Genomic DNA, 21,612 nt, shown 5'->3' with positions numbered 1-21,612 from the left:
TCCATTCAAAATTAAGTCTAGTGATAACTGGATAAAAATAAATTTCTATTCTGTGATTAGAAGCTTTCCTTCTCTGTGAAGGAAATAATTCAGTCAATGAGAATTTTAAAGGAATTTTTTTCAATCCAATTGCCAAATAAGTGGGCTTAGAGGATTTTTCTTATAGCACATTAATCTGTCAATCCAGTTCCCCATATGTTGATACACAAAAGGACATAAAACACATTTTAAATAAAGCAAAAAATACTCATTGATTTAGAGAATACATATGATAAAATGAATAGGCTTGAATTATGCAATGATTTATGTAAATTTATGTCCTTTTGGAGAAAAAATTAAATGTTCAGTGAATGATTCCTGTTGAGCAGAAAATAAGGATAGGATGTTTGATGATATCTTGGTTTTAAAATGTATTTATTATATATAAGGAATGCTTGTGGTATCATTAGAGTTGTATTAGTTGAAGACATAAACAAACATGTACTTTGGTCTTGCAATGAATATTAGATAGATTACATGTTGAAATGAGAAGTATGTATCTGAAAATTAATGAATCAGACCAGGGTAATTTAGGATAAAATAGAATGAATAGTTACAAACACATGATTTTGCCCATCTAGGTAGAAAGTTTAGTGAAAATGTAAAAAATGAGAAATTTAAAACTATAGAAACACTGGTAGGAAGGTAGTAAATTTTATGAAGTCTGTTGTGAAAGATGAATGCCTTCTGACAGAAGTAAAACATTTGTAAAAATGCTTCCGAGCATTTCGTTCTATGGGAGTAGAGATTAGATACTGCATATCAGGAAAACTCAAACAAGAATAAGTTGAAATCAGTAGGAATGGATTGCTTCGGAATTGTGATAAAACAAGAAGATGTAAAGTTAAGAATAAATAGAAGATGATTGAATGTGGATTGATTGCAAAAGTGAATGATCAATGTGAAGTAAGCATATTGAGGTGATTTGGTTGTATGGAAAAAAAATGAATGAAAGCCACATTGCAAAACATTGAACAGTGAATGAGCTGAAAGGAAAGGGAAGATAGAAATTATTATTTTTCTTACAGTCCCTAGTGCTACTTGCTGTTTATTGATATGACCGGCATAATGTTGTTTATGTTGGAATGTAACATATGTTCATTCAAAAAATGTAACTGTAGCAACCTTGACAACATGTGCACACTATTTACTAAACATACAGGTAGTCCTCGATTTAGGACCACAGTTGGGTCCAGAATTTCCATTGCTAAGCAAGGTAATTGTTGAGTGAGTCATGCCCAAATTTACAATATCTTTTTGCCATGGTTGTTAAGCAGAAGACTGCAGTTGTTAAGTAATTCATGTGATTGTTAAGCAAATCTGGCTGCCCCAATTGGCTTTGCTTGTCAGAAGCCAGCTGGGAAGCTTGCAGATGTCAATCACATGACCCCAGGATGCTGCAATCCATTGTAAATACACATTGGTTGCCAATCATCTGAATTTTGATCATGTGACCCTGGGGATGTTGCAATGGTCATAAGTTATGAGACTAGTTATAAGCCACATTTTTCATTGCTGTTATAATTTTGAACAGTTGCTAAGCAATTGGTTGTAAGTTAAGGACCTCCTGTTTTTTATTTTCATATGTAGAGCAATGTATTACAATACTGAAGGAAACTCAAGTTCCAGTTTAAGGTTTGTTTTTTTTTTAAAAAACATTTTTTTTGTTTCAGTTTCTTTTGGTATAATGTTCCTGATTTAAGTAAACATGCTGATTATTATTATTATACTTTACAATTTTGATGATTCCATATTTGGGTCCATATTTAAAGCTGTTATGAAATAGTTTTTGGTGACCAAGGGTGATGTATTAATGCCAAAATATTGAATTTGGGATTAAAGCTTCTTGTTTAAGTATAGCCCATAAGTATACTTGTGAAGGACTTCAAAATAGTCTCTATAATATTATTTCAAAATTCAAATGAAATTCAGTTTAATCTAATTTTAAGAAACTCAGTTCAAACCAAATGCCAACTAATTTTGGCTCTCCGTTTGACAATTATTTTATTTTGAATTTAACCTAGTATTAGATTGTAGCCTTGGGTTTTGTTGCAAATCTAACACCTTTATTGTATACCTGACCTACATATTTCATTTGTGGATTCCCTTGTGAGCACTAAATGTATCTGGCTATTAACACTCGGCCTGGGTGTCTGAATAAACATTGGATGCATAATTCAATCTTGGCATATTTTTCTCTTTTATATATTTTTCTCAAGGGGACTCTAGCTGCAGAATGTACTGAAGCAATCATTAATCTATCAGGATTTCATGTATCCCATCATGGAGCATTGAAAAGATTCTCTAGAGCTATTTTTTTTCCTATTTGTTATTTCCGTGTTACAACATATCATGATAGCTAAAATATGCATAATATTCCCTATTCATCAAAAATATGAAGATGTCTTTTTATAAAGCAGTGAATATTTCAAGGCTGGTTGGTTATAGAGAACCATCTTAAACCTAAGTATCAGAAATACATCAATAGTATCTCAGAATTGCAAGACACTCTTGTACTAGCTGTCAATCAGTTTATATAAACATCATGCAAATTAAATTGTGCTATCAAACCAGAGCAATTTGCTGTGGCATTTGGTTTATGCTGCATTTCAGTTTTATTTTGTTGCTGTTATAAACCCATATTTTGTGCTCAAGAGAGATCCTTGCTATATTCTAAAATAGAATACATCTTGCAAATCCTCTAGTGGGCAGATGTTAAGTTATGTTTGCAGAATAAACTGAGAGTCAGACTTGATTTTGCTAGTAATGCATATTATATCGTTTATTTATTTAGTTACTTAGTTAAATAGATTTTCATCTTTTTGCTAAATGTATCCAAGGTGGTTTTACCATTGAAAATAATGATATGTAACGTCATGGTTATAAGTTAAAAGATCAAGGAAAAGGAAAATGAGTGTATTGTTCTGTTCAAATATAATTGCATGCTGAGGAATGATCGTTGTTGCTTATGCATCAAAACAAGCATCATCTGAGTGAGATCACTTCCGGTTTCCAAAGGCGACGGACGTTGGTCCGCTGTTCGCTTCTCCGGTGGGCTCCTTTTAGGAGCACAGGCGGTCTTGGAGGGACCACCTGCCATAGGGCGGCTTGCTGGAACCCCCGGATAGGTGGCAGCCATGGGGGTGGGTCTCCAGTTTCGCTTCAGGAGCCGGGGAGCATAGGGGGTGCATAGCAGCACCTTCGCTGAATGGATTCCGGAAGGAAAGAGTTAACTACATGCAGCGGCTGAAGTGCTGGAGGTGAGAAATTTGCTCCAATCTCCTTAATTGCTTTTAACTGATGAGCAGCGGCTTTTTTTTGTAAGTTGTGGATTCAATCTGTTTGAAGTAGGAAGATTGGAGGGGGGTTGTTTTTCTTCTTCTACCCCTCTCAGGCAAAGTGGCATTTGGACTGTCTCTCAATCTCGGAATGGAGAGAGAGAGCAAAAAGTTGAATTAGCCACTTGAACTAACTATGTGAAAAGATTTATATCATAACTGCAGGAGGTGATTGCTGAGTTGTTTGAAAGCTTTATGGAAGTTTTTAATGTTCTGCTCCTGATTCCAAGGGGGAGCCAAGATGGTCTGCTTCCGTCTTCTTCTTCACACTTATAAATGAAGTCTGCCTTTGAAGAAAGTCTGGTTTTATATTATCCCCCTGAAGGACTCTTGGATCCTCTCCTGTTATGTGGTCTTTGTGGATTTGGATTATTTGATTTCTTTTTTTTTTTTGAGTGACTTCTTGGCTTGGAACCGTGACAGAGGGTTAATTTTCACTTTTGGATTTGCCTGTCTTCTTGGACTCGCTCGGCTGCGTGCTTCACAGATGCCATTTCTTTTGCAAAAGATTTATACTCTTTCCGAACTTAGACAATGGGGCCTAGAAAACCACCTACAGGCAAAGCAGCCTCGGTACCGACTTTTTCTACATCCAGTCCAATGATTCAACAGACAAAAATTTCATCATTTTCACAAGAAAGGACTGGAGAGAGTTCAAAAGATTTACCTGTTACTCAAATGTTTCAGGCTCTTATGCAGGGACAAAATGAGTTGAAAAAGGAGGTAGCAGATTTTAGAGAAGAGCTTAAAAGTGTGCAGCAACAAATAACAGAAAATAAACAGAGAATTGGTGTGCTGGAGAAGGGCGCGGTTGGGCTGGGAGAGGAGGTTAAGGCAGTCCAGAAGGGGAATATAGAATTGGAAAATTTTATAGCAAAAATAGAACTTGAAAGAATGTCCTTCTTTCTCAGATTCCAGAACCTACCGGAGACAGAAGATGAAGATCTTAAGGATATTATGAGTACGATTTTAGCAGAATATATTAAAAGAGTTAAAGAACAGTTGTGGTGGGATATGGATCTGGTTTATAGGATTAATTCAGCATATGCCAGAACACATAATGTTCCAAGGGAAGTACATGTTAAATTTCTTAGGAAGACCATGAGGGATGAGATTCTAGGGGCTCAGAGGGGGGGACCACTAAAATATAAAGATAAAGAAATTGCCATTCTTAAGCAAATTCCGAAAAAAATAAGAGATAAGAGGAGGAAGTATTCCTCCTTATCAAATAATATAATAAGGGAATTTGGTTTAGATGGTTATTGCCAGAAGGAATGCTGATCTTCTGGGAGAGAAACAGAATTAGAATTAACACAGTTGTGGAGGCAGAGGCCTTCATTAAAAAACATAGTGCCCTCCTAGAGGACGGAAATATAAGAAGTAGTGAAAAAGGCGACAATACACAACACATGATGGTGAGAGGGGCTGCGGCTCCGCCTAGGGACAGGGGGGATGGAACAATAATGGAAAGACTCAGGTCACAAAAATAAACATATCTGGAATATCATTCTAATTGTTGATATATTAGAAAGTGGCAAAAGAGATGATTGAACACATGGTTGATACAATGTATAATAAGATGCTGTTTATGCTTATCTTTTATCTTTTGTTTTTTTGTTTTTATAAAAGTTGTGAGAATTGGAGAGATTCCTACCTCTAGCACGATGGAACTGCCAAAATTTTTTTTGTATATCCACCTACCCTTTTCCCATAAATTTTAAAAACCAATAAAATTCTTTTAAAACAAAACAAGCATCATCTGAATACTAGAAAAAAATATTCATAGTCCTATGGGTGGAGGGTGGGCTGGGAGATGGGGAATAATCAAGGCTTGCAGAACATAATTCTTGATGAAGATTAAGCCTAAAGAAAGGCAGTATTTCCCAGGGACCACATTTTGTGTTTTCTCTCCCTCAACACCTCTTTAGCCTTTGAGGGGTTGAAGAGGATATGATTATTGATGTATGGGGTGTGAGCTGGTTATCCTTCAGATTTTTTTCTCTTCTCAAATTTTACCATTCAGTTTTTATCTTTACAAAGTATACCAGGATAATATATCAACAATGCTTTAATATAACCGACTTTCAGAATGCTAACTTTGAAAGAAGGCAAGGCTATGGCATACTTACATTTAAATGTATGTTTTGTATGGATTAATGTGAGTTTTTTGTGAGTTGGAATGGAATGAACACATGGTAAAATGAACTTGATCTGAAACTAGATGGATTTCTCTATTGTTTGTAATCTTAACTGTTTCTGTACATGGAAATCATTTTTTCAAGAGTAATGCTGTTACTGTTTGGAACATTAAAAAGTGCCCTTCAATTCATTTTTTTAATGAGATAATGAAATTAGGAAAAAAAATTATAACCCTACCCAAAACCATGCTGCTAAAATTCCAACTGGTTTCTGTGAAAGCCTTGGACTTGATTGTAGACCTCAACGGTCTTCCTCTTTTATCCCTTCCTTCTGCCCTCCCAAACTTTCCATCCTTCTTTTGATTTTTACATATAGTTAGAGGGGGCTTTCTTACGAGCTTCAGTCCAACTAATTTGGTTTTGCCAAAAGTTTTTGCTTTGTCTCTTGTTAGGGTACAAATCAATGTAACTTGTGTATAAATGTTAGCAGCAGCAAAAGCCCATCTGGCCCTGCAAATGATAATTTGAAATTCTTTCAGCTTTTTATGACTTGAGGTTCTGGCAGACTTTAATTTGATTCTTCTAGGCTTCTGCCCAAGTTACTTTTTAAAGTTAGAATAGAACTGAAACTCTCTTAGAGAGAAAAATTACACAAATATCTTGCCATTTCATTTTTAATCTATTTCTATTATTGCTGACATTTAAATTTAATTATAGAGTAAAATTGCTTGATTTGTTAAGCAGGTGGTGATGGTGCTGAATATCTGTTTTATAACAATATCAATTCTCTTTCTATATAATAATGCTAACTTTTTTCTTGGTCTTGTTTTGTTCAGAGCTGCCCAGAAACTTAACCTGTCCTCAAAGAAAAAGAAGCATCATGCACCTTTGCTGCACTCCCATGGTGTCTCTATCTATGCCACAAATTTTAGTGGCATCCTACAGATGTATCCTCCTCCAGCACCACCATGCCTTTTAAGAGCTGTATCAAAAGTCAAAGACAACCCAGGAATTGGAAAGGTATTTAAATCTCTGTTTCCTAGTTGCTTCCTTAATAGTAATGAAGAATTGGATAGCCAAATGTATTCTGGTTAGAATTAATCTAATCTAATTTAATCTAATCTAATCTAATCTAATCTAGAAAAACTGTTTGTTCCCGTTGACAAGAATGTAATCCATTGTTACAGAGTCCTGGTACTTCAAAAACAGATCATGATAGTGGATAGACATACATTTGAATTTGAATTGGCAGCTTTGTGCTAAGGTGCATCTGAAAGCTGCTACAAAGAAAGCTATCCAAAAGAAGAGCTTTTGGAAAGGTGCTGGTACATTGATAACAGTAGGTCTGCTAGGACTACACTGATACTATGGGAAACCTTTCTCAAATATGGGTGTTGCTTTTTTCTTATTCATGTCTAAAATTATATGGAAGTTATTTGGCTATCATTATCTGTGCAAATTTCTTCTGCACATCCCTGAAACTTAACCTCTCCCCCCATTTACCCTTATGTGGTGTCACTGGATACAATATGTACAGAGATATATTGAAGTTTGGCTGCAGTTACCAAGGTAGGCCTTAATAACAGCTTTAACTTATGTTCATTCATATTCATTCGTCTTCTTCCTTTACACATCTCTAGATCCTTTTCAGCTCCCTTAGTTCTGTAAACAATGAGAAACATTGGGAACAATGGATCAAGAGAGATCCCAGGCTACTGAAGGCCTTGGACAAATGGCCAAGGTCTTAGCAGGACCGTGCAGCAGAGCTTCAGATATAACTTTCAGTTCCCTTTGGAATCCCACCAAATCCATCAATTTCTGGGGGCAGACCAGTTCAATAGGTTCTACTTCCCTTCAGAGAGACAACCTCAAATTCACCAGATGTGATCTAACCATGACAAAGGCATAGAGGTAGCTCCCCCCTCAGATCACATTGCCATTGCTCTGCCAAGAAAACCATGCCTGGTTTGGGCTACTGTTGCATGAATGATTGCCCATGCAGTGGTGGGATTCAAATAATTTAACAACCGGTCTCTGCCCTAATGATTTCTTCCAACAACCAGTTCAGCAAACTGCTCAGAAAGTTAATAACCGGTTGTCCCGAAGTGGGGTAAACTGGCTGAATCCCACCACTGAGCCAATGGTTGCCATAGTGGTCCTGAATTCCTGAGCTGCCTCCAAGGCCCATCCAGGGAAAACAAATTGATGATAAATTAAGGAGTTTTCATTATGTCATCTGTCTGCTAATCGGTGTTCATGGATGTATCCTGTTAGTGTTATGTCTGTCTGCCCTACATAGTGGCTGTTAAAGTCCTTACACTGTATGTTGTAGATGACTCCTGTTTTTTCTTCTTGGGCTACTGTGTCTTTGGTTTACTGAAGGTGGTTTGGAGGGCTTTAGTTGGTTGTTTCTGAGATGCTGTTGATGTATGGCAGTGTTATCTTTTTCATAGTTTGCATTGGTTGTATTGTAGTGTATCGTGTGATCAGGCAATTTTTGATAAAGTTGTTTGGGTATTCATTTTGATGGAAGATGTTGTATAGGTGATCTGTTTCCTTTTTCTGGGGTTCTTACATTGATCCTCTTGTGGGAGGTTGGTAATAGAGCTTGTTACTTTGGTAATGGAGCATTTGGTTTGCATGGGTAGCCATAGACTTCTTTCTAACTTGCCACCATTTCCTCTGCTGATAAAAATATTCTGTATGCCGTTGTTTTTTTTTATTGCCTTGTGAATTTTACCCTTTTGAAGAAGTGGATGGTTTTGTGTCTTCTCTAGTTGTTCTTTTTCTTTTAATCAGAAGGTGTTTTCTACATACTGGATCCATACTTTTGGTTCCATGTTTTGGGATGCCAAATGTTTCATGTGCTTTAATGCAGTATCCAGAAATGATAACAGTTCCTTGGATATACTTAGAATCAAACAAAATATGGGTGTTACCTTGTTGTGTAACAAAATGTCTGTAGGAAAACAACCAAACTATGGAGCACCAAGGATCCCATAGTTCAATCCTTAGCAACATATATTCTTTTCTATTAGTTCTAGATATATCTGCACAACATAGAGTTGGATGTGGGAATAGCATCATATTATTAAGGTTTTGTAGTTGAAATTCTGGAACATTTGTTAACAATCCAACAGTTTGTTAAACTTTGGAAATGGGAGGGAGGGAGGAAGATGTATCTATTATCTACTGTATGTCTATCTGCCCCCCTCTCCCTTCCTCCCCCTCCCATCCATCCATCCATCCACCTATCATTTCTATCTTACAGTTCAAGACACCCCGAATGGCTAAGATAATGAAGGAAGGAAAGGTGGAACAAGGGGAGGGGGAAAGGAAGAAATGGAGGGAAGAAAGGTAAAAAAGAACAGAAGAAGGAAAGGAGGAAAGGGAGAGAGGAAAGGAGGGAGGGAAGGAAGGAGATGGAGGATTGAAGGAAGGAAGGAGGGATGGGAAAGGAAATAGGATAATGACAGAGTGACAGGGAGGCAGGGAAGAAAGGGAAAAAGGAGGGAGGGAGGGAAGAAAAAGGAAAGAAGGAAAGAAGATTGATTCTGATGCTCCCTCTCAACTTCCCACAAGGAAACTTAACGGAATGACAGGATGTTGGAAGTTGCTTCTACTTCTACTCCTCCCCCATTTTCCTTTGATAAGGAGATATTTCTGAAGCAGTAACCCAACATGGCATAAGTTATCTAGTTTAATATAATTATACCCCACCTATTATCTAGAGGATCTTACAATGAATTATAGTCCATAAAACAATGTAAAATAATACAACTAAGTAAAACAAATGAAACATTTATTAAAAATACAATATAAGACTTACTGTAACAAATAATATTAATGAGGAGGCTCTTAAGGGACAAAGGGCTTGGTTAGCTTGTGGTCACTAAATTCCAAATGTGAGAATAAAAAGTCAGATCTTCATCAGATGATAGTAATCAGGGGGCTCTGTTGGATTGTACACTTTGTGGGCAAAAATTGTTTGGAATAAAGATAGCCAAAGTTTGCTATATCTACTTAGTGGTTTGGCACAGGACTTTGGAAGATCCAGTAGCAAAATGTTGATCAGATTTGCTGTAGATGCTTTTCCACAATTCCCATTGCGTTTTCCTCTGTGCATTTCTTAACTCTTACACTAAGGAAGCTAGCTGGGACTACTAAATATGTATGTATGATTCCTACCACAACCACAACTATACCCCCTTTTTGCTGCCATAACAATTCTGACAATGGATTATTTTTGACTACTTAAGCACATGTATGGAAAAGATGTTCTGGGGAGATGCATTGACTTGGATGTGGCGTGGAAACATATGTTTTCATGTAGCAAATTAATGCCCCTCATTAGACTTGTCATTCTTTGGAGTTTTTCTCTTGAGAAATAAGCAGCTTTGAAAAAAAACCTAATAAAAAAGCACAAGAACTAAAGAAACATATTATAACTTGCATGGATTTTCCCCAGTGTAGATATTTCTAAATTACCTTGTCAGATAAAAGTTTGCTCTGTGATTGAGCAAGAGAAAAGTTTAGTGCTTTAAACTTCAAAAAATGTGAGTGTTTTGGGAGACCTCAAAAATAAGTTGCATTAACATTTAAATTCGGTTATGGTAGAATTTATTCTCAAAATTATAGAACTAGAAAGGGTGTCATTAACAACAGCTAGATTTGTCGCCAGCTTTTATACTCTCCAGTTCCCTCTCAGTAGTTTGAGGTCATTTTAGGCATCTTTAGAGAGCTGACAAATATAAAAAATATGCAAGGCAAGAATTATTTCTGCTCAATGTAGTTGGAATATTTTAAATAAATTTTTACACGACACCACAGGGATTTGTGTGTATGTGTTTCAAAAAATCAGGATGGCAGTAACAACCAAACAATTTAAGCCCTGTTCCTTTTTAAAACGTGACACACTTGATGCATGCAAAAAAGCAGCTTTAAACATATGGTTGCAGCTAGAATAGAATAGAATAGAATGGAATAGAATAGAATAGAATAACAGTTGGAAGAGACCTTGGAGGACTTCCTTCTTGACTTTTTTTTTTACTCTCATAATGGATGTCCCTGCATGACACAATGTGCTATGAAGATGTCATTATGAAGCACCCCTATGATTTCCCAGATAGATTTTATTAAAATTTATGGAGAATGGGATCCTATAATCTGTCTAAGCCAGTGTTTCACAATCTCAGCAATTTAAAGATGGATGGACTTCAACTCCCAGAATTTCCCAGCCAAATGGATTCATAGTTGGCTGGCCAACCACACTCTATGTTTAGTCTTTAGTGGAACTGCATTTACATAGAGGAAACTATGCAGTGGGGTATCCCAAGTTTCCATTTTAGGCCCAGTATTCTCAATATCTTCATAAAAGATTTTGATGAAGGGATAGAAGGGAAACCTGTCAAACTTGCAGATGATACCAAGCTAGCAGGAACAGCCAACACTCCAGAAGATGGGTTCAAGATCCAGAAGGGTCTTGTCATATTTGAATATCAGGCAGTAGCAGTAACTGTAAGAGGGATCTAGGATTCTTAGTGACAATCACTTAAATATGAGCCAGCAGTGTGCTGCAGCTGCCAAAAAAGTCAACACAGTCCTAGGCTGCTTTAACAGAGGGATAGAATCAAGATCATGTGAAGTGTTAGTACTGCTTTATAATGTAAAAGTAAAACCAAACTTGGAATATTGCATCCAGATGTTGAGATTCTAGAAAGAGTGCAGAGAAGAGCAACAAAGATCATTAGGGGACCGGAGGTTAAAACATACCAAGAATGATTGCTGGAATTGGATATGTTCAATTTTATGAAAAGAAGGATTAGGGGTGACATGATAGCAGTGTTCCAATACTTGAGGAGCTGCCACAAAAAAGAGGGAGTAGCTATTTTCCAAAGCATCTGAAGGAAGGACAAGAAGCAATGAATGGAAATTAATCAAGGAGAGAAGCAACTTAGAACTAAGGAGAAATTTCCTGGCTGTTAGAACAATCCATCAGTGGAATGGCTTCCTTCAGAAGTTGCGAGTGTGCCATCACTGGAAGTTTTTAAAGAAGAGATTGGACACCCATTCACCTGAAATGTTATAGGGTGTCCTGCTTGAGCAAGGGTTTGGACTAGAAGGCTTTCAAGATTCCTTCCAATGCTGTTATTCTGTTGCTTAGCTGTGTTTTATTTAAGTTTGATTTATGGCCTAAACTATTGTTGGCTGGTTCATACAACATGGTAACCAAATTATGGCTTACTGCTGTACGTGAATCAGATCTAAATTTGTATTTGACTTTGAAATAAAGTGGTGTGATAATGCTTTGAAAGACACCTCAGCTGTCTCATAGCAGTTGATACCACAAATATCTGGACGTGGACATGCTTAGAGCAATTTCTCATAGTATATTTTATGTCCTTTTATATAAATCATTAAAGTCAACAAATTAACTGAAGGCTGAAGTCACTCTAGTACTAAGCCTGTCTATAGCCCATTAACCAAGTTTAAGAAAATGATAGCCTTATATCTCTTTTAAAACAATTTACACTGAAAAATGCATATAGTCCCATTGATGAGATATTATGTGGTAAGTTACTTAGTGCCAGTCATCATAGCTCAGTTCTGTTAAAAGGCAATGATCTAGTGCAGTCTCATTGAACACTATTAAATTTAATGTCAAACTTGTAAGGAAGATGTTCGAAAGCCTTTGCAACCAAAAGAAGTTAGATTATGCTCAGTTTCTGACATTAATGTGCTATTTAAGATAATTTATCAAATTCTAGTATTTAAAAAAAGACATTCTTTTTACAACAAGTGGTGCTCTGCATTCTAATTTGACTTTCTTTCCCCTTTTTCTGGAATTGTAGAAAACTTTTTTTCAATGCAAAATGTTTTTCTTTGAACTCTAATCAGGACATGCTTTATAATTAGTGTCATTTACCGAACTAACAGGAGGTGCTAGTTTTAGAGGGTTGTAAAGCATTGTAAAGCGGTATATAAGTCTAAGTGCTATTGCTATTTCTATTCCGAAAGTTCTTTCAATTTTTAAAACAACACAATAACAGAATAATAGAATAACAGTGTTGGAAGGGACCTCGGAGGTTTTCTAATCCAATCCCCCGCTCAAGCAAGAAACCCTATAACCATTTCAGACAAATGGCTTTCCCAGTGGTGGGATTCAGCCAGTTCGCACCACTTCAGGACAACTGGTTGTTAACTTTCTGAGCAGTTTGGTGAACTAGTTGTTGGAAGAAATCATTAGGGCAGAAAACCAGTTGTTAAATTATTTGAATCCCACCACTGGGCTTTCCCATCTCTTCTTAAAAAGCTCCAGTGTTAGAGCACCCACAACTTCTGGAGGCAAGTCATTCCACTGATTAATTGTTCTAATTGTCAGGAAATTTTACCTTATTTCTAGGTTGTTCTTCTCCTTGACTAGTTTCCATCCATTGTTTTTTATCCTAGTATCTTCAGGTGCTTTAGAGAAATTTATTTATCCATTTGTGTTAAGCAATGTAAATCTCTCTCTCTCTCTCACTGCATGGGGAACAGGAAAATAAATCCATGACTTTACATATTGATTGAGAAATCATATATTTACTTGTCTTTCATGTTTTAAAAATAACATTTAGGCTTTTTTTATTCTCTTCTTCTTGTCAGCCATAACTGAACACAGTTTACTAACCCTACATAAACTTTTTCTTCAACTTGTATGTCCTCATCAATTCTTCTTATGACAGTTGTTGGATGGATAACGAATAGCTATTTAATTTTGCCATCTTTATTGCTACTTGTTTCCTAATAACTTCAATGCAATTTCCAGTATAAATCATTTCAGATCATGCCTGCATCTGACCCTCCACTTTAAAGCCTGAAGGCATTTTGTAAAATTAGAATAATAGTGATCTTCTTTATAGGATTGAAAGTTGGATGGAATGAAGTTTATCATGATAATATAAATTAATAATAAAATAATAAACCAAACTGCTTTTTGTTTACTGCATTGTATCGATGATTAATGCACACAAAACACAGTCTCTCTAGTGAATGCCTTTAATGGATGAATCAAAAGGTGGAAAGTTGCACAGAGATACACACTGTATTTCATTCTATAACTGCTTTTAAAAAAGTGTTTCATGCCAGCCTTTGGGGAAAAGAGAATCAATTGTCACTCAATACAGGCTATAGTCTGAAAAGAGTAACACGATAGTACTTCTTCTAGGTTGTCCCAAGAGAGTTTGATGCAGTAGTTGTTCTCTTAGTATGACAGTTTTTGCATATAAAAGTGCCATACGTAGAAGCAGTGCAGTATAGGAAGGATATCTAGGAACCAAATCTGCAAGTTATATACTTGTCAGTCGGTGGTAAGAATGTGGGTGATTTCAGATAGGAACATCTTTAAGTGCAGAAGGAGAAGCAGAATGGGGTTTTCAGACCTCTTACAATTTTCATATAAGGGAAAATAAGAGAAGAAAAACAACTGGATCAATTCAGGATTGAATTTTGGAGTCCCTTCTGAAATTGATTGCTTGCAGATGTTTCCGTACCTAACTAGGTAACATCACAAGGGAAGTGTGGGGTTTGTTCCCTGTTTGTACAGTAACTTGCTTTGCCAGTTTTCTTGGTAGTATGGTTTTCTCCTTCAAAAGAGACAATAAAAAAGCAAGAAGAAAACAAAAAGACCAAGACACATCTTCTCCAGCCAACAACCAGCCAAGTAAGATTTAACACCAGGCAAACAACCAAGCAGAAAACAATAACCAAACAGATTTCAAAGCTGTGTCTACTGGACAAATGGTTTCAAAAATAAAGATTTTTGTGTCATAGTCCAGGATTTTATTTTCAGTACCAACATTGGAACCTGTATACAAATCACTATATATAATAGAATTTGGTTTCTGTCCATATGTTCTTGATATCAGAAATAGGATATACCTAGGTTCTACAACTGTTTGTTATACAATTTAACCTCCAGACCCTTTATCATCTTTGTGAATGTCCCCAATAAGTTCTAAGGTGAATGCCAGTTCCAGGAGGGTGGCACTATTTAGCACGAGAAGCACTGATGTGCTAATTGCATAGCTGAGTTATGGTGATTCACTGTGTGACTTCCCCCTTGTATTTTTTTCCCCTTGCCAAGCCTTTGCTTCTCCATGGCACATATCTCTCTGGCCTTATTGGTTAGCATCTTGAGCACTCAGAAAATACTGCTACAGGCTGCATCACTTAGAATGCAGAAACCAAGGAAGAAAGTTTTATAATTCAGTGATAATACACGGAGGAGATTGTTAAAGGGGAAGTGGAAAAATATTGTTGGAAAACTTGGATATTCATTTGCAATCAGTGTAGAGATGACTGTATTCTAATTTAGTGTAAATATAATAACTTCCTGCGTTCCATCTGGCCTTTGTGTTCGATATAATCCTTTCCATATACGTGTTTCTATCCGTCTTAATTACTCCAAAAATGAAAATGAAATTTAAATTCTTTTTTTGGGTCTGCTTTACATGTTTTTTTGCATATGCGTAAATGTTCAAGAGAGTATTCGTCTGATTTGTTTTCATGTTAGCATTAGCTTAACATGCTCTTAAAATGATAGGAATAGTAGCGTTTCAAAGTGTGTGTGTTGTTTCTGTAATCTTCTACCTCCGGGCTATTTTTATTTATTTTTAAAGGGTAGTTTTGCACTGTGGTAAGATTTCCTTCACTAATCATGCTGAACACCTCAACCATCATCACTTCTCTCTTGGACTCAGACTGAAATGTATAAATCCGAGAAGTTCAGCAGTTTAATGTGAACTTACCATGTTTAAAACCCACAAGAATTACCGAAGCAGTTAATTAGCAAGATAGTTTTGTGATTTGCATAATGCAGACAGACTCATGAATAAAGACAAGCATCCATTCTTATGAGGATGCTTAGAGAGGTTGCCATGCATGCATTTGTTTCAGGATAATTTACAGGAATTATAATTTGTTTGTAGAAGAACCCTTACAGCTTGATTTCTAAACATGCTGATTATGATCGTGCAGTTAACATAACCAACAACTTGAACTATATGTCTGCCATATTGTTTTCTACCCTTTACAAAACAGAAGGAAACTATATTAAAGCCATTTTAAAAGACATAGAATCCACCAGATTAGGAGGAGGTAAACCCTATACTCCCCCATCCCTTAACTGTCACTGTGAGGTTTTACCAAGTGAGGGCATCTATTTTGGGAAGACCTCCAACACCTACAAACATGTGTATTCTTAAACAAGAACTCAAGCTCAGTTTATCAGAGCTTGAGCTTTCATGGAAATGAAACTTACATCCAATTATCTGGATAGTCCTCATTGTATATGCTGATGCTGTGCTCAGCATGTATTTGGGAGGTCTCTGTCATCATGATCAGTGCATTTTTGCAAGACCTTCCTTAGGGCTTTTTGTCTGCTATGGGCTACAAATATTCTCCTTTATTGAAAATTGCTGGTTTGGTACCATGAGGACTATAGAACCCCTATCTAAAAATCAATTCAATAAAGCAACCCTTGTTTGTTTTACACTTTGTCTATGGAGAGCCAAGGCAGATAACACTCATCTTCTGGGCTGACCTATGTCTTCCTGATGTAACTATTAATATCTTTATTAAGTCTGGCGTTAAAGTCTCCAGTCAGTAAAATATCTGCATTTGACAGCAATTGACATCTCTTTTCAAAACAGTTTGCAGAGAGGACCAAATCTAAAACTGCATGTTTAGATTTTTGCCAACAGAGAAATAAATATCAATACAAAGAGTTGGCCCAAAGGATTTACTTATCTACCAGATTATCTGGATGCGATTGTTATCAGATCATTCTCCTGTGCGCTGCTTGGAGAGTCCAAGCATGGTTTAAATTCAGTCTATTCGCCCAAGGACTGAGTTGATTTTCTTAGCCAAGCCTCCTCTCCTCATTGAGGCCCAGTTCAAAACTGCAGCCCAGTTTGGATGCGTTTTTGGGGAGTTCCTCAGTTTTGGGGTGAATAGACTGGGACTCTCCTTAGTTAGTTAGTGATTTTCTTATTTTTGTCTTAGTTTGTAGTCAGGAGAAAAAATTCCCTTTTAAATGTCGTTTGACTCTCCCTTGAATTGCTGGGAGGACTTCGGGGCTTCTTGGCATCTCATAGCTGATGGAGCTTTGGTTCGCCGGGACGTTTGTCCAGCGGCTGCTGGTGAGCGCAGGGGCAGCAGGAGGCTTCCTTCCCCCACCCCCCAGCTGTCAGTTTGACTTTCTTTCACCCGGAGACCTCGCTGGAGGTTTCGGATTGTGTCTGACAGCTCCCTTTTTGCCCGAAGAAGCGCAGTGGCTATTTTTGAAGTCGTTCTGGGGTGCTTTGGATTCATGCTTTGGATTCCGGCCGTTACTGTTTGCCATGCTTTTCCCTCCTAGCCAGCAGATCGCCCCGGGGAAGTTCTTAGCCTTTGTTTGGGGCTCGGGCAAGGCTTCCTTCCCCAAGAAGAGTTAAACGGGTGGCTTTGGAGAGCTTTGGCCCTCGGGTCATACTCCTGTCCGGAGGACACATCTGCGAGACGCACAGCACCTGTCAGCTCGCACCGGTACCAGGCCTACTGTTTGCACAGCTGAAGACACCATGGCTGAGAGAGGCAAGAGGATGCCAGAGGAGCATCCAGACCCCTTGTTGAAACGCAACAGGCCAGATCCCCTGAGGTGGAGGAGGGCAATAAGGACACCAAAGGGAAGGGGACTCCTAATCCCTGAGGTGGCAAGGCCTTATCTAAGGCTGAGGCCTGCAGGCATAGGGCTCTAGAAAAGACCTTTGAAAGGGCCCGAAAACTGTCCCTTTCCTTTGGACAGCCATCTAGGGATCCTAGTCGCTTGCCCCAGCCTCAGGAGGTTTTTCCCCAGGACTCTCCAAGGGGGGGGGGAAATTCTCCTCCAGTAGTGGATGAGGGATTTCAGGCTTCTTTGCCTGCAGCTTCCCTGGGTTATCCAGAGTCTTCTTCCATCCAGGAAGAAAAATGTCCATTTGCCTGCTCAATTGTTGGGGAGGACCTGGTTTCCTCATGACAGGCTGGCAGGGGAGGGTCAGGGACATCAAGGCCCCTTGAGGATCAGGGTCCCAACTTGTCCTCTGAGATGCAAAAGGTCATTGAACAGGCCATTGAGAGAGGCATCGAGGCTGGTATTTGTAAGAAGCTCCATGCCTCCAGAGGTCCCTCTGCCAAGACTGCCCAGAAACCTGCCCAAGGGGATCAGATACAGGGTCCTCCTTCTCCAGGCACCTCCATTGCCACGGAGGAATCTGCCCTAGATGAGGACAATGTAGAGGAGCAGGAATTTTCAGAGGATGAGAATCCTCCTCCTGATAAGCCTGCACTATCGCACAACTGAAATAAAAGTTTATATTACTTACTTGCTCTTTCATGCAAATCTAATTTCACTGGTGGAGGTGTTTGTGAGGAAAAACCTAAAAAAAGGGGAGGAGGGAAATATCCTAGTGCCATATTTCCTGTAGGAAAATAGTCTCCATTTTTTTCCAAATATTGTTTAAAGGGGGTATCCACAAGCTTGTTCTGACTCTCTGATTTCAAGGGATGTCATTAATATATCCAGGGGCCCTGGGAACCCATCAGTCGGCAGTGTTCAGTCTTATGCTTCTGGCAGATTTTAGGAAGGTGTACAAGACTGTAGGGGATTTTACAGTAGGGCATCACAAATCTTGCTTTCATGAATGAAATCTATTTTCTCAATTCATTTTCTGAAGCTCAGGGCTCCCCTTAATCTTTCTCAAAGCCCTGGCAGCACAGTGGTTAAAAGTGTAATATTGCAGACAAACTTTGCCCACAGCCTGGAGTTTGATCCTGACTGGCTCAAGATTGACTCAGCCTTCTATCCTTCCAAAGGACCCAGATTGTTGGTGGCCACATGCAAAGACATTGTAAATTGCCCAGAGTGCAGTAAAATGCTAAGGGGCAGTACATACAGTATGTCTAAATGCTATTGCTATTCCTCAATCAGAGAGGTGATGGGAGTATGGTGAATTTGTTCATAGTCAGAGCCGTCTCTGTTGTTACTGCATAGTCCAGGGGTGTCCAAAGTTGGCAACTTTAAGACTTGTGGACTTCAACTCCCAGAATTCCCCAGCCAGCTCTGCTCTGCATAGTCATCTAATTTCAGTGTGATATTCCTCATTGGGGGTAGGGGTTGCCTATATTGCAATGGATTGATTTGCTAGAACAACCTGCCATAAGATTTTATAATATATTTTACAAAACAATAATTTTAAAGAAGTAATCTCTCAACAGCAGTTCCTTCTTTATGATCCTTTCACTTAAATGCTGTTTAACCATTTTGGAACAAGAGATGGATGAGAAAATAGATATTTATACCTGTATATATTTTTTTCTTGAAATCTCCTAAGCTTGGTCAGATGTTATAGTGGCAGAGGTAAGTTCAAAGAAGATATTGTTAATTTCTAGTCAATAGAAGAATTTTTTTAATGTTCAAATCGTGTGTGTTTAGACATTTAGTGTGAAACGATCTATACGAGGAACTTTGTATCTTTTATCTGCATGAGTAGATGTACAACTTTGTACAAATTCTAAGGTTTTTAAGACATATCTGTGCATTTTTGTAAAGAATCCTCAGTGTTTTTCTCTTAAAATGAGGTCATTCATTGCCACTGCAATGGAGAAATACAAAACTAATCTTATTATAATTAAGACTTGTTAATTATAAATAATTAACTAAACAAAAAAATGAATCTGGTGTATTCATACTTCAAAATTTGTGTAGATTTCAGTGTGCACAATTGAGATTGTATATCTGTGGGAGAAATATTGGCTTGCAATGAATTATGTAAATTAGTGTCTTATACATCTTCCCTTTTCTTCCTTGAAATTGCTAGTTTTGTGCCACTGGTTTGTCATCTATAACTTTTATTTTCTTTTCTCCACATAAGTGCATGGCAATAGCCTTATGTACTCCAGCCTGAGTTTTTTGTCTTGCTGTTGATGATTGAGTAGGTTGTAACCTTCAGGGAAGCATCTTCATCCGTAAAGCAATGAATAGTGAGTGATTGAAGGATTTTCATCAGTGTCCAGTTATTGGCCTGTGGGGTTTAAAGAAACTGTTTTTTCCTTTGAGATCGCCCTTTGATCTCCAGCCTCCTCCTCCTCCTTTCAGGGTTACCTACTTTCAAAATCCCATCTGATGATGTCCTCACATCTCCCTCCAGATGTGGAGTAGAGAATTAAAAGAGAGATGCCATGTATTTGATCCACAAATACATAGAACATGCTATTTTGGGGAAATTTTCTTCCTTATTTTCTGGTCCTTGTTTCAAATGCAACAGAGAACTGATAGGATTTGGAGAGAAGAACATGTCTTAATCTATGGGTTGTAATATGTACATGGCTAAATGATAACATAAATACAGGAAAAATTGTTCCTCTGATATCTGAAGTAGGGCTACAATATTTTACAATATTTAATATTGTTAATCTGTTTGCTGTAGAGCCATTAACTGTATTAAACATAAGATTCAATCACTTTCAGTTTCCATCTTGGTCTCTTCCTTTTTCACATATAGGTGTACATAGACAGGAATACAGAAAATTGGGAATTATACTTGATATTATATATTTATGCAAAAGTATAAGTTCCCCAACCCATAAAGTTTGAATGGAAGAGATCTACTTATCATTTCTATTTGCATTCATGTTTAAGAGCAGCAGGCTGGAAAGTATTTTCACATCAATTTCTTGTACTGATAGTTTCTTAAAAAGAAGGGGTGGGGAGTCTTGCAAATTGTCCTCCCAAACTCCAGTTTTTAGATATGAACAGTTAGAATTATGATAAAGCAATGTTCTTTTCTCAGGGTATAATAAGAGGAGTTGGCGTATCCTACTTATTTCTGTGAGCAATTCCTTGTCAGGCCCTGATTCAAATTTTGCAGTCAGGATATAGTTCTTGTTTTCTTTCCATTTCTGTCTTTTGCTCTTTTGGATACCATATTTTTCAAGCCTGCCAATATGTCTCAAAATCATTTAATTGGGTTGGAAAAGTCTTTTCTTGTTTCCTAGATAAACCAAGGGACATAAATGCTATGAGTCTGACATTCTTCATGTAGCATAACTGAAGACCATGCCTGATTGAGACAATTTGTTAGATTCTAGTTGCTGAGAAAGTCAGTTTTGGTTCACCGTTTTTAATAATCTCAGTTGTATTGAAAGATCAGTTTGTTCTGCTGTTGACATCTAACATTCTCCTAAGGTCAGTCAAGGTAAAATCATGATGACAGAAGTGAGCATTGCTGTAGCATTGTTAAATGCCAGCTATCAAATATAAACAGAGAATATGCATGGCTACAGTTCCTTATACTTGAGTGCATTTTTTGAATTGATATCCTCTTTGTATATTTATTTACAGAAAATGTTACTTACTTGGCCCCTTGGCAACATTCTCAAGGTCGAAAGAACCTCTCTAACATACACTGGTAGTAGCTTCATGAAGCTTTTATTGGAAAGTAGTCTTGAATGTGTCACCTACAATACTTACTTTCGCTGTGAAGCAATTGCCTATTTTATTTTAAGGTTCAGTTATTTTCTAGGACTGTCGTGTCATATTCATATCACATTTAGATGGTGGGGGAGTTGGAACAGGGAAAGAAACCTAAATGCTAAAAAAAAAAAAAAAGATAGTGACTTCCCAAAGCGAACATGTTTGATGAATGTTGTATTCCTGATAGTGAAGTGTGTTTAGCCAAAAAGATTTCAGTAGATAATTAACCTTGATGTTTTCCATAAAAATGATATTCTGATCTGCACACTGGGAAATATTTCATAGGACAGGTAAATATATAATATATTTAGAGATAGCAAAGCACTCTGAAGTGGTGCTCTTCTTCAGAACAAATATTCAACATGTTTTCAGTCAATCCAGCATATTTTTGACTAGAAAATATAATATGCAGAATTTGTGCATATATATTATTTTGATCTGAAGTACAAATAAAGTAAAATAGTAAATTGGAACAGGGAGACGGGTTCTCTCTCTGACTGAGAGAACGTGACCGACCTAAAGTCTCTCATTCAGCTCTATAATTGAACAGAGGTTGAATCTGAGT

The 21,612-nt window shown here is 37.4% G+C and overlaps 1 protein-coding gene across 4 annotated transcripts in view; it reads left to right on the top strand.

Annotated features, from left to right (window-relative positions):
• Nucleotides 1-21,612, top strand: part of KIF26A (kinesin family member 26A) — a 171,168-nt gene that overhangs the window by 123,390 nt on the left and 26,166 nt on the right. For 3 of the 4 annotated variants that reach the window (XM_081945354.1, XM_081945353.1, XM_081945352.1), the window contains exon 5: nucleotides 6,352-6,535. In XM_081945354.1, coding sequence (XP_081801480.1) covers nucleotides 6,352-6,535 — 184 coding nt within the window. Of the gene's footprint in view, nucleotides 1-6,351; nucleotides 6,536-7,002; nucleotides 7,085-18,906; nucleotides 18,933-21,612 lie in introns of those variants that run through there. The other variant, XM_081945355.1, reaches the window with a different exon arrangement.

The sequence above is a fragment of the Natrix helvetica genome (assembly GCF_964273705.1).
Source record: "Natrix helvetica genome assembly, chromosome: 1".
Lineage (NCBI taxonomy): Eukaryota > Metazoa > Chordata > Lepidosauria > Squamata > Natricidae > Natrix > Natrix helvetica.
Note: the sequence above shows the minus strand (reverse complement) of the source record. Positions and strands in the feature narration are given on the sequence as shown.